The sequence below is a fragment of the Leiobunum rupestre genome, chromosome 11, assembly GCF_980474605.1.
Source record: "Leiobunum rupestre chromosome 11, qqLeiRupe1.1.hap1, whole genome shotgun sequence".
Taxonomy (NCBI): domain Eukaryota; kingdom Metazoa; phylum Arthropoda; class Arachnida; order Opiliones; family Sclerosomatidae; genus Leiobunum; species Leiobunum rupestre.
The window spans coordinates 48,655,747-48,666,902 of NC_143394.1; the positions used below are offsets into that span (position 1 = coordinate 48,655,747).

The 11,156-nt window shown below is 37.2% G+C and overlaps 1 protein-coding gene and 2 long non-coding RNA genes across 3 annotated transcripts; 2 read left to right on the forward strand and 1 right to left on the reverse strand.

Moving 5' to 3' along the window:
• Positions 1-1,350: 1,350 nt before the first annotated feature.
• On the reverse strand, positions 1,351-3,428 carry LOC149923113 (uncharacterized). Its single transcript, XR_016477444.1, has 3 exons — positions 3,382-3,428; positions 1,641-1,715; positions 1,351-1,576 (listed from the first exon to the last, which is right to left on the reverse strand). It is a non-coding gene; the product is annotated as an uncharacterized LOC149923113 (long non-coding RNA).
• A 1,526-nt stretch (positions 3,429-4,954) lies between these two features.
• On the forward strand, positions 4,955-5,461 carry LOC149923114 (THAP domain-containing protein 1-like). The gene is made up of 3 exons (XM_090162351.1): positions 4,955-5,022; positions 5,093-5,291; positions 5,348-5,461. Exons 1-3 carry the CDS (start codon positions 4,955-4,957, stop codon positions 5,459-5,461), a joined length of 381 nt encoding a protein of 126 aa, XP_090018477.1.
• A 3,927-nt stretch (positions 5,462-9,388) lies between these two features.
• LOC149923115 (uncharacterized) lies at positions 9,389-10,599 on the forward strand. Its single transcript, XR_016477385.1, has 3 exons — positions 9,389-9,879; positions 9,950-10,082; positions 10,143-10,599. It is a non-coding gene; the product is annotated as an uncharacterized LOC149923115 (long non-coding RNA).
• The last annotated feature ends 557 nt before the right edge of the window (positions 10,600-11,156 follow it).

Below are 11,156 nucleotides of genomic sequence, written 5' to 3' on the forward strand. Positions count from 1 at the left end.
TTTGCTCACCATGATCAAAATCCGCTCGTAGCTAGCGCTCAAATCTGAGCGAACTATTCCTTCTCTCGGTAATTTTCCCTCAACGCTGCGTCAGCGCTTTCTACTGAGGGTACTAACGCGTCGCTTAAAAGTGAGGGGGCTATTCCGACGATCGGGAGATCTCGCTCAGCGCGCGGTGAGCGCTTAAAAGTGAGGGAACTAACCCGTCGAGGGGAGAATCTCCCTCAGCGCGCCGTCAGCCATCAACGCCGGAGCGAACTATTCGGCGCTCGCCCAGAGGCTTCTCAATTAGAGATAGAGAAAATAAACTCGTTTGCCTTGAGTACTCGCTCACTTGAGCAAGCCGTGTTTAAAACTCTATATGCTCATTTTTCCGAACGCTCGCAACTTTTTGCCCACCTCTGACTAGGAGCACTGTCTGAGCCCCCCCTTAAATGTAAAAAATTAGCGGGATATTTAATAGTTTTCTATGGCGGTAAATTCAACTAGTTAATCCTTTTTGCATTGTTTTTCAAAAACTTCTGGAAAGTTTGGGATATACATCTTATGATTTGATCTTTATCTAATAAGTTTTCATTTAAAACATTTATTTAATTAAAGTAATATGCTTATATTGAGTTTTATTAGTTAATTGCTAAGCCTAACCAAAGTTTCTTTTGTTTTTCAAAATTTTCAAACCAGTATTTGCATTTTTTTATCAGAATTTTAAATAAAAAACCACAAAATTATTCATATTATTTAATAAATACCTTTATTATTCTTTAAATTAAGTTCAAATTTCTCAAACTTTAGTTTTAAAATATTGCCTATTTTTAATTTGCAAAAATGCCCACCACAAAAATTTGTGGTGTTCCATTCTATGAATCTAAGAAGAATATCAATGTATAATTTCATCAGTTTCCAGTTGATGAAAGCAAAAGTGGATATAATTATACTTTTGATGAAAGTTTATGCAAATTATGGACTAAGAACATATCTAGAAAAGATTTTGGTGTCAATGAAGCTTACGCATCACGCAAGATTTGTTTGTAGTGGGACATTTTAAGGAAAGTGATTACTATCAAGGTCTAAAGATCCGCAAATTAAAGAAAATATTGTGCAACGGGAGGTTGCAGCTCCTTATGTTACAATTGACAAAGGAAACATATTAATCTATAATATCTATTAGAATAACTTCATTGTCTACAATATCTTGCGTGTCATACCTCCTTAAATCTGGTTTCCAGTTTGTCTTGACAAGAAATTTAACGAGCGATGATTTTGAAATGTTTTTCAGCATTCTCAGGAAAATGGCTGGAGGGAATGACATGCTTGATGCAAGAGAAACTATATTCAATTTGGAATCCTACCTTAAGAGAGGCACTATATCATTAACAAAACCTAAAACATCTAACGTTCCCCAAGACAGCTTCACAGATCTATCAGCCATGATTGATACTAGACTCGATGGATTTTCAACTATTTTTAACGGCAATGAAGTTACGTTACCATCTGAAGTTATGAGTACCCAGATACACAGAGATGCACCTTACGGCTAGCAAGTATCGCATACTTGGCTGGTTATGTAGTACAAATCCTAGAGGAAAAACATTTTTGCAAATTGTGCCTTGAAAATGTATCACAGCCTAATTCTGACTCACCATTAGTTGGATTGATAAAATTGTCCGACAGAGGAAACCTTAGGTATCCGCAGCAAAGCTTTATCATGTTAATGGCTATAGTAACAACATTCATAGAGAGAGCTGTACCCTATCGGGATTTTTTAACAATAGGTACTTTTGTTTTTTTTGTGTTTTTATTTTGTTTTTTTGGTTTGTTATTTGTCAAGGATTACAGTAATGCAAAAAGTTTTAACCGCAAGTTATTATTTAAAAAGATATGATCAATGTAAAATTGCTACTTGCAAGCAATTTTTACAACGGAAAATACGACATATTTCGAGATTTCTGTATGTGTTGGATGAGGTAGGACTGATGACGAGGACGATTCTTTAAATTACTAGATTGTAATACTTTTTGGATAAAGTAGGACTGATGACGAAAAAGAAAAAGGCTGAAATGCAAAACAGTACTAACTTTTAAGGGTTGGGAATTTCTCCCGTATTTCAAAGCATTTTAGCCTTTTTTTAACCATACTATGTCATATTATATGTCATCTGTGTGATGTTGACTTAAACAACGTCGAATGTATTCTAAGTATTGGCGCCTAACGGCGCCGCGCACTCACTTCGCTCGAGCGCTGGGGGCGCGCGGCGCCTCCCCAACCCCATACTAAAAAAAGCTATGGGCCATCTATAACGCAACCTAGAGGACAGCACCAAGCCTGACGCATCAAGTATCGTCAACCCGATATTAATCCAACCTAATAATATAAATAACCTAACCTATTATCCCCGCCAAAACCCCTAAAATGCATTGAAATACGGCGAAAATACCTGAAATATAAAAGTAAGTTATTATGTTTTGCATTTCCACATTTTCTTTTTCGTCATCAGCGCCACGTTATCCACAACGCATTAAAATCTAATAATTTAAAGAATCGTCCTAGGGAAAATTCACTGCAAAAGGCCAATGTTTAAAAATGCATATCTTTGTTAATATTCATTTTCGCCAAAAAAAAAATGAAAATTAAAGTAATCCCCATCTTGCCCTCTATCCAAAAAAAATATATAAAAAAATCGGGTGGGGGGCAGCTATTCTACACTTAACCCAAAATTGCTGGCAAATAACAATTTTATATTTATCATATCTTTCTAAATAATAAATTGCGGTTAAAACTTTTCACATTACTGTATTCCTTGACAAATAATAAACAAAAAACAATAACAAAACCAAAAAAGCCGTAAACACATTTTCGGTTTGCACACGTTTTAAAAATTTAGTAATATCTTGTCGTTAAATCTAATTCGTCATCAGTCCTACCTCATCCAACACGTACAAAAATCTCGAAATATGTCGTATTTTCCTAGCCTCCTAGGTAAAAATTGCTGGCAAGTAACAATTTTAAATTTATCATAACTTTCTAAATAATAAATTGCGGTTAAAACTTTTTGCATTATTGTAATCCTTGACAAATAATACATCTAAAAAAATAAACAAAACTAAATTTATCATAACTTTCTAAATAATAAATTGCGGTTAAAACTTTTTGCATTATTGTAATCCTTGACAAATAATACATCTAAAAAAATAAACAAAACCCAAAAAAAAACAAAAGTACCTATTGTTAAAAATAGCCAATTTGGGAAAGTGAATGAACTTGTGCATAAGCCTCTTTCTTGAAAAGTACTCAAGTTGTAAATTCTAGTTTTCTAAATTTTTAGTTGTGTATCATTCAGTGGGAAATTCACATTGGTTTATTATATTTATCAGATTTAAATACCTTCCAAGTTTCCATCACTATTTTCATTCATAGTGATCTTCCAAGTGACAGTTATTTAATTAAAATTCATTTATTTCACTACTTTAATTAAAATAAATTTTTAAACATTAATACAAAACAAAGGCCTCTTTAAGTTACTACATAGCAAAAATACAGCTATAAGGAGAACCACGTGTTTATGTTTACATTTATATACAGAAAACGTCGACGGCGACTTCTGGCTCCGGAATGACCAAATTTTAATAACGTTTTTCAAAACTTTACTTTGCGTTAAAAAATCTCAAGAGGTGTTTAACTTTTTTATTATTAATTAACTTAAATATTACTAAAAAAATATTTTACAAAAAATTACACATTACGCGATAATAATTGAAATTCCAAAGTTCCGCGCAGTTCCTCCCATTCGATAACATGGCTGCGAATTTTCTCAAGGGGGGGCTAGACTAGCGCCAGAAAACGATGTGAGAAGTTTTTGAACTCATTTCCCATACGCGATTTTCGTACGATCGCCTGGGCCGCTATGAGCGCGAAGCAGATCTCGAGACGGCCGTGGCTAAGGTATCATTTCTTAAGAGTGTATATTGCAATAAATAGCAAAATTATGAATAGAAAACGTTGACAATAAAAAAAATATATATTTTGACAACACATAATGTAAATTTTCCCTTTGGAACTAACATGGGAATCTGACCAATTTTATGGGTACCCGATGTAAAAATATTAATCAATTTCGAATTTTTTCATTTATATTTTCTATTTCTAGCATTTTCAGAAATTAAATTGTTTTACATGGGGTACCCTTAAAATTGTTCAGATTCCCATGTTATATTCAATGGGAAAATTTCTATTTTAAGTTGTCAAAAACATTTTTGGTTGCCATGCCAAAACGGTTGCCTATGGAGACATTTCCCTTTAAGGTTTTTCAAGTTACATGAAGGTCTACCAAACCCCCGAGTTTGAACTAAATCGGTGTGTTACACCTCGGGTCGTCTCCTTGTTAGTATAGTCTATTGGTTAAAAGAAGTCAGGCCCATCGCTATTTTTGCGCCTCGCTAATCCGGGCTCACTATCAATAGAGTTTTCTTGCCAAAATTAGGGGTGCGGGGTGCTTCCCAAAACGGAGCCGGGTCGGATTTGGTTTCGTTCTGTTGGTACGACGTGTCGACGTTCTGATCGCACGATGAACGAACCATTGAGTTGAGAATAATACTATCTAGAGCCCCAGTTCAAATTTTCCCCATAGGCTTTAACACAGCATTAGTGAAGATAGGAATGAAAATCATGGGAGGGTTATCAACTACGACAAAAGCCACCTATGAGCTAAAAATGCAACTATTTAAATGAAAAATTCTTCGATGGCCCCTGCCGCCACCTATTAGCGACTTTGTGAACTATTATAATTTTAACTTTTGAATTGAAGAGGGAAAACAACGCGTTTTTAATAAACTTTTTGAAAACGCGTTTTTTTAAATTAAAGTCATGTATATCTGAAAACTCTTTATTAAAACAATAAAGGTTTCTTTTGTGAGTTCTTTACTATTTTGTAATAGATTTTGAGTGAATTTTAAGCATAATGGGTAGCAAATGCGCAGTTTCGTTTTGCGAAAATAATGGAAGAAACAAAAAAGTTTCTTGGCATAAGTAGGAGCAGCACTAATATTCCAAAAAATAGAAGACATTTTTATTCTAAATAATTCAAAATTACAATAAGGTTTCCATATAAAGTTAATCCTTTGTTGCAAAAATGGCTCAAAGCCATTGGAAGATCAGACTGGGTTCCAAACGCAACAGATGCAGTTTGCGGTGATCATTTTACAGAGGAAGACTTCAGGAAAAACACCACTTTTAAAATGCTTACAAACACAGCAACACCTTCACTTTTCTTAAATACAAATTTTAGAGCTGGCATGGTACTATTTAAGAAGAAAATAAATTGTTAGACCATTACTTAGATAACTTTTTACAGATAACGTACACTGGAAAGTGGGATGGCGGAGTGGTTAGCACTTTCGCCTCGCCGCAAGAGGAACAGGGTTCGATCCCAGCTAGTGAGAATCCAGAACCACGCCTTCTGCGTTGAGTTTGCAAGTTCTCTCCCCACTGTTTAAAGGAGTTATCCCCGAGATATTCGGTTTCCCCTTCCCATAAAAACTTGGCGAGGTAAACGGTAATAGTTAATGTATATTCTTTATTATTTATATTCATTATTTATTTATTTATATTCATTATTTATTTTTTTATATTCATTATTTATTTATTTATATTCATTATTTATTTATTTATATTCATTATTTATTTATAATCATTATTTATTTATTTATATTCATTATTTATTTATTTATAATCATTATTTATTTATTTATATTCATTATTTATTTATTTATATTCATTATTTATTTATTTATATTCATTATTTATTTTTTTATAATCATTATTTATTTATTTATATTTATTATTATTTATTTATAATCATTATTTATTTATTTATATTCATTATTATTTATTTGTATTCATTTTTTACATATTTTATTTTGTTTTAGTGCAATTTAATATTTTAAAATACTCTAAATTATTTCAAAATGAAATATGATTTACCAAGAAACTTCGTTGTTTTGTTTTTTAGCTTTAAATTATAATAGTTCACAAAGTCGCTAATAGGTGGCGGCAGGGGACATCGAAGAATTTTTCATTTAAATAGTTGCATTTTTCGCTCATAGGTGGCTTTTGTCGTAGTTGATAACCCTCCCATGATTTTCGTTCCTATCTTCACTAATGCTGTGTTAAAGCCTATGGGGAAAATTTGAACTGGGGCTCTAGATAGTATTATTCCCAACTCAATGGAACGAACTCAGTAAAAAAATAGTTAAGTATTGAGTTTTAATTGTGTTTGATCTGTTGTGGAGTGACTGTTTCTTACCTATCAGCGAGTGTTGAATGTGGGATTCAACGAAACGGTTAGTCATATATATTTCTTTAGTATTTCTTTTATGTTGTTTTTTTATTATTGATCATAAAATATTGAATAATAAATAATTCCACGTACGAAAATTCATTGAATAATAAGTTGCGATAAAAGAACTAATGAATTAGAGGTGTAAAAATCTTGGAAAGAAAACTCTATTGATAGTGAGCCCGGACTAGGGACGCGCGAACGTAGAACGTTAATCTAGACTATAGACTATATAGAGTGTTGTCGTCTGAAACCCTGCGACGTCACCATTGTAATTTGCCTATTGATAAAAAACGGTAACTGTCATGGCGGCCACTATTAACACTACAGCTGTGACGTTACAAGTTTTCAAAATCGTATCAGACGACAACACTCTATACACTAACGACGTTAGATTTGTCCACTTTTGACCGCTGATACTGGACAAACTATAGGAGCTAGGGAAAAATGACAATGGGCAATTTTGCTCCTTTAATCAAGCTTAACAATGTGTTTCAATTTGAAAAAAGCTGTCGAAAGCCAAATCCCATAGAAAAAGTGCTATGCCCTTTAAATGCCAAAGCGGGTCAAAGGATCAAAATTGTCCGTTGTCAAATTTTCCTTAGTTCTTAAAATAGGCAATTTACCGCAAAACGCAGAAGAGACCAGCAGGGCCGTGCTTAGAGGTCTCGCGGCCCCGGGCGAAACTGACACAATTGTAAAATTTTAGCGGCCCTGGGCGACCGCTCGGTTCGCCCCCCCCCCCCTAAGCACGGCCCTGGAGACCAGCACTCTTGGCAATGTATGAAGAAAGAGATCAGGATCGTCAAGATGCTCACGGTATCATGAAACTCATGATGATATTGCCACTTCTTAAAGCTGACGACATGTCCCATGGGCTTGCTCACATAATGGGTAAAATTGCTGAACTTTCATTGCTTCAGGTTAGTAAATTTAATATAGTTTAAATATTTTACATCTTTTTTCGTTTTTTAAAAAGCAAAGTTTTTATTAATCGCAGTATTCAAACGTCGACACTGGAAGTTTGAACGCCTTAGCTCATTATTTTCAGCAATATTGGTTGGACCATGAATCTATTAAATAGATTCATGGTTGGACGTAGTTGGTGCCGAGAGCATCTCTGTCTACGGTCGCACCAAAAGAACGAACAACGGCGTAGAGTCGTTTAACTCTCAGTTTAATCGAAGTCTGCCAACCAAACATCCAAATATTTACCTGTACCTTGGTAGGTAGAGAAGCTATTTTTTACCCTTTTTTTTCTCTTTTTATAATGATTAAAGTTATTTTTAGACAAACTGAGAATGGTAGAAGATAGGGAACAAAGGGACTATCCTTTGCGGGTAGAACAGGACGAAGTCATTCGTAGTGGGTAGAGGCTTGCGCCGCCGCTAAACGCCGCCGATAATTTTGAACGCGCCTATCGCGCCGCCGCCGATTGTTCGAAAATCGGCGCACGCCGCCACCGCCGCCGCCGATACAAAGAACGGCGCGCCGCCGTTTCTTTTTTTTTCTGTATACACTTTTTTTTTGGTATATTAAGCTTGGTTTTCATTTACCTGAAAATAACTACATTTGAACACGACGTCGAACGTCAAATTTTGGTTTTCGGATTTCGGTCGCCGCAGAGTAATAGCATTTTCACTAAGCGTCAATAGATTCCAGCATTGCTATCTTGGCTATAGAGAGAGTCACTAATATAACCAAGGCTTATCCACATTTTAATTCCCTTTAAATTTAAATGTTGCTTGGTTTATCGATATGTCCCCCCCCCCTTTTCCTTCTTCCCCGGTTGACCCTTGTTTTCCGTTAGTTCCTAACTCCGCCGCCAGAGCGCACATTTAACAATCACCCGAAGCAAATATTCGGAAACGAGGCGTCCCAGTGTGAAGTACACTAATTAGTCCATGGAAGGACTAGTACGAGTTGGTATTTGCCCTTGCCCTTCTGGTCGGGCCATAAATGGGATAGAGTGTGCAATAACTGGTGGCTTTACCGGGGAGTCGGGGTCCGGCTCTTGTAACCCATAAGGGCGGTGGCGCACTGGGAGACGTTAGCTCTGAACAAATGGTCCTATCTCCACCTCCGACTTCGGTCAGGTTTTTGCTGGATACTGAGCTACGGCTCAGGCTAACGGAGAGGGTCCGTGCAAACTGGCCGCCTCGGCGGATTGGGTAGCCTGCTGTGGGGCGGCGGGCCTCCATATGCGGCCCGTTTGGAATCACACTGGGATCTCCGGTGCCAGCTGTGTCGGGTTACTTGGGCAGCTGTGTGCTCGCCGTTCCCCTTTAGGAGCATCCACTCTTACTCGAACTGCTGTGTGCGAAGGGGGATTGGTCCACCCATTGCTGCTCCTTCTGCTGGGTTGAGTGGCTTGCGTCAAAGGTGCGACCATCAGTAGTGGGGTACTCCTACCCATGCTGGATTTGTCACCTGTCCGGGCTTGGGGACGCTGGCGTAGGGCACTATGATGATAGGCCTCCGGTGGTATGGTATCTGTTACTAGGTACACCGGGCTATAAATTCTGACACACTGCCCTTCTGGTCGCGTTTTTTACACACAATCCTAAGGATTTGTGTGTATTAGTCTCACGTACAGTGTAGCCGTTGCCGCCGATGCCGATGCCGCCGATGGCACCGTGTCGCGCATACCTCTTCAACGGTTATAACTAGAAGAGTCAATGATATCTCGTTCGAATGTACATACATTAACATTGATAGCCTTTCATAAAGTTTTCAAATCGGAGCCCAAGAAGTTGGGCATTGCCCGACTTACCGTTTTCGGTAGTTTGGCTTTATGTGGTTGATATTTTGTTAAAAACTAAGTCCAGTAACGTTAAAAAAAATATTATTGGATAGGTTAGAATTCAGTGGAACTACAACTTCGGTTATATCAGTAAATATTAAATTTAAGTATAGTTTTCGGGGTTATTTACGGGACCCCAATGTTCGTGGTTTTATATTTCCGCCTGAAAGTCGACATAATGTTCCTTAATTTAAATCCGATTTTCATGAAAGTTATATTTTTGAATAGCGGTGGTTTCCATAGCACATAGAATTGCAATTACGTTGCTTAATTTTAATTTTAAGTAAGGTTTTTTGGTCAGCGTATGACCTGAAGTAACAAATAAGTGTGACACTTATCGGAGCAGTACGCGATGCTTGCAACGTATGACCACAAGTAACAAATAAGTGTAAATACAATTATGTGTGGCCGTGGATATATATTGGTTGTGATACCGGCGTTGCAGGTTGCTGTGAATAGCTCAAACAAACTTAACACATTAGAAGGATTGTGTGTATTCTGACCGTCGTACGTCTTGTTTTAAACTGTCACTACAAAAAATAGCTCTAAAATTTATACAAACGCCAGCGTACGCCGCCGCCGCCGGTCATTTTGGCCACGCCGAAGACGCCGCGGCCGTAGGCCTAAACGCCGGCGTAAGCCGCCGCCGCCGGTATATTTTGGGTCAAACGCCGCCGCCGACCTATATCAGATCGGCGCAGGCCTCTAGTAGTGGGCGTAACAAAAAATATCTCCATAACAACAAGTTAGTTGCTTTCATCTATATTTTTAAGTAATTTCTTCCTCGCTAATTCAATTGTTATTTGATTTTTTAGAGCAATTATGAGATTATCCGAACGTTATGGCAATGGAAATTTTACTATCGGGGATTTTATAGATAGAGTCAAACACAGAATAGAGCCTGGGCAACATTTTGTGATTCCTGACCCAGACGTACCTCAAGAAAAGGTACACAGATATACTTAGATGTATTTGGCCCATAATAAATATTGTTTGAATTATTTCTAGATGACGCAGCGCCGAATATTTTCTTAGCTCTTCCAGCGCAGGTTCCGGTTCCGGTTCCTGTTCCCGCTCAGATTCTAGCTGGACCAGCTCTCGCCGCAGACGCCCAAGCCGCAAACACCCAGGACGACGACGACGAAGAAGATTTTCAAATTCCCGCAGACGATTATGGACAATATTTTCCGGCACCGATCCTCCCTCCTTTGAATTATGCTCCCGTTCAAGAAGTTCAAGTAGAAGCCGCTGCCAATCTTCAAGTTTTGACCTGCATCGTGTGTTGGGCCGTCCCACGAAGTCGCATGGCCATGCTATGCCGTCATTTCTGCTATTGCCAAGAATGCGCCGAGGAACTTGCGGATCAAGCTGCGCGACGAGAAGAACCTCTATCTCTTCGTTGTCCAGTCTGCGGTCAAATCATGGAAGAATTTCAAATTGTTTTTACCTAAGGTTGGTTATCGAATTTAACGCATTTTTCTTGCATATCGGAAATTTTGTTTTTTTTTAATATTGTTTTTAAAAAATCTCGCGCTATTATAACGTTTTCAATATTATGTTCATTCCAAAAACCTTTTTAAAAATTGTTTTCACTTTCAATTTGTCGGGAGTTTTTTTTGTTAAACCAAACTAGTCAATGTAAATATATAGACTTCATATTTAATTTTTTTTTAAAGGACATCACACTTCTTCTATAAGATTTGGCTTTCGACAGATTTTTTTGAAATTGAAACATGTTGTTAAGCTTGATCAAAGGAGCAAAAGTGTCCATTGCTATTTTTCCCTAGCTCCTATCAGCGGTCAAAAGTGGACAAAACTTAGTATAGTCTATTTGTTAAAAGAAGTCAAGGACTCACGGCCCATCGGTTAGCGTTCTACGTTCGCGCGTCGCTAGTCCTGGCTTACTATCAATGGAGTTTTCTTGCCAAGATTTTTACACCTCTACTTCATTATTCATTATTTCTTTTCTCGCAACTTATTATTCGATGAATTTTCGTACGTGGAATAATTTATTGTTCAATA

Coding starts and splice junctions, on each gene's coding strand:
- LOC149923114 (XM_090162351.1), top strand. CDS start 4,955: ATGGGTAGCAAATGCGCAGTTTCGTTTTGCGAAAATAATGGAAGAAAC. Junction 5,023..5,092: donor AAAAAAGTTTCTTGGCATAA/GTAGGAGCAGCA, acceptor AATTACAATAAG/GTTTCCATATAAAGTTAATC. Junction 5,292..5,347: donor CAAATTTTAGAGCTGGCATG/GTACTATTTAAG, acceptor AACTTTTTACAG/ATAACGTACACTGGAAAGTG.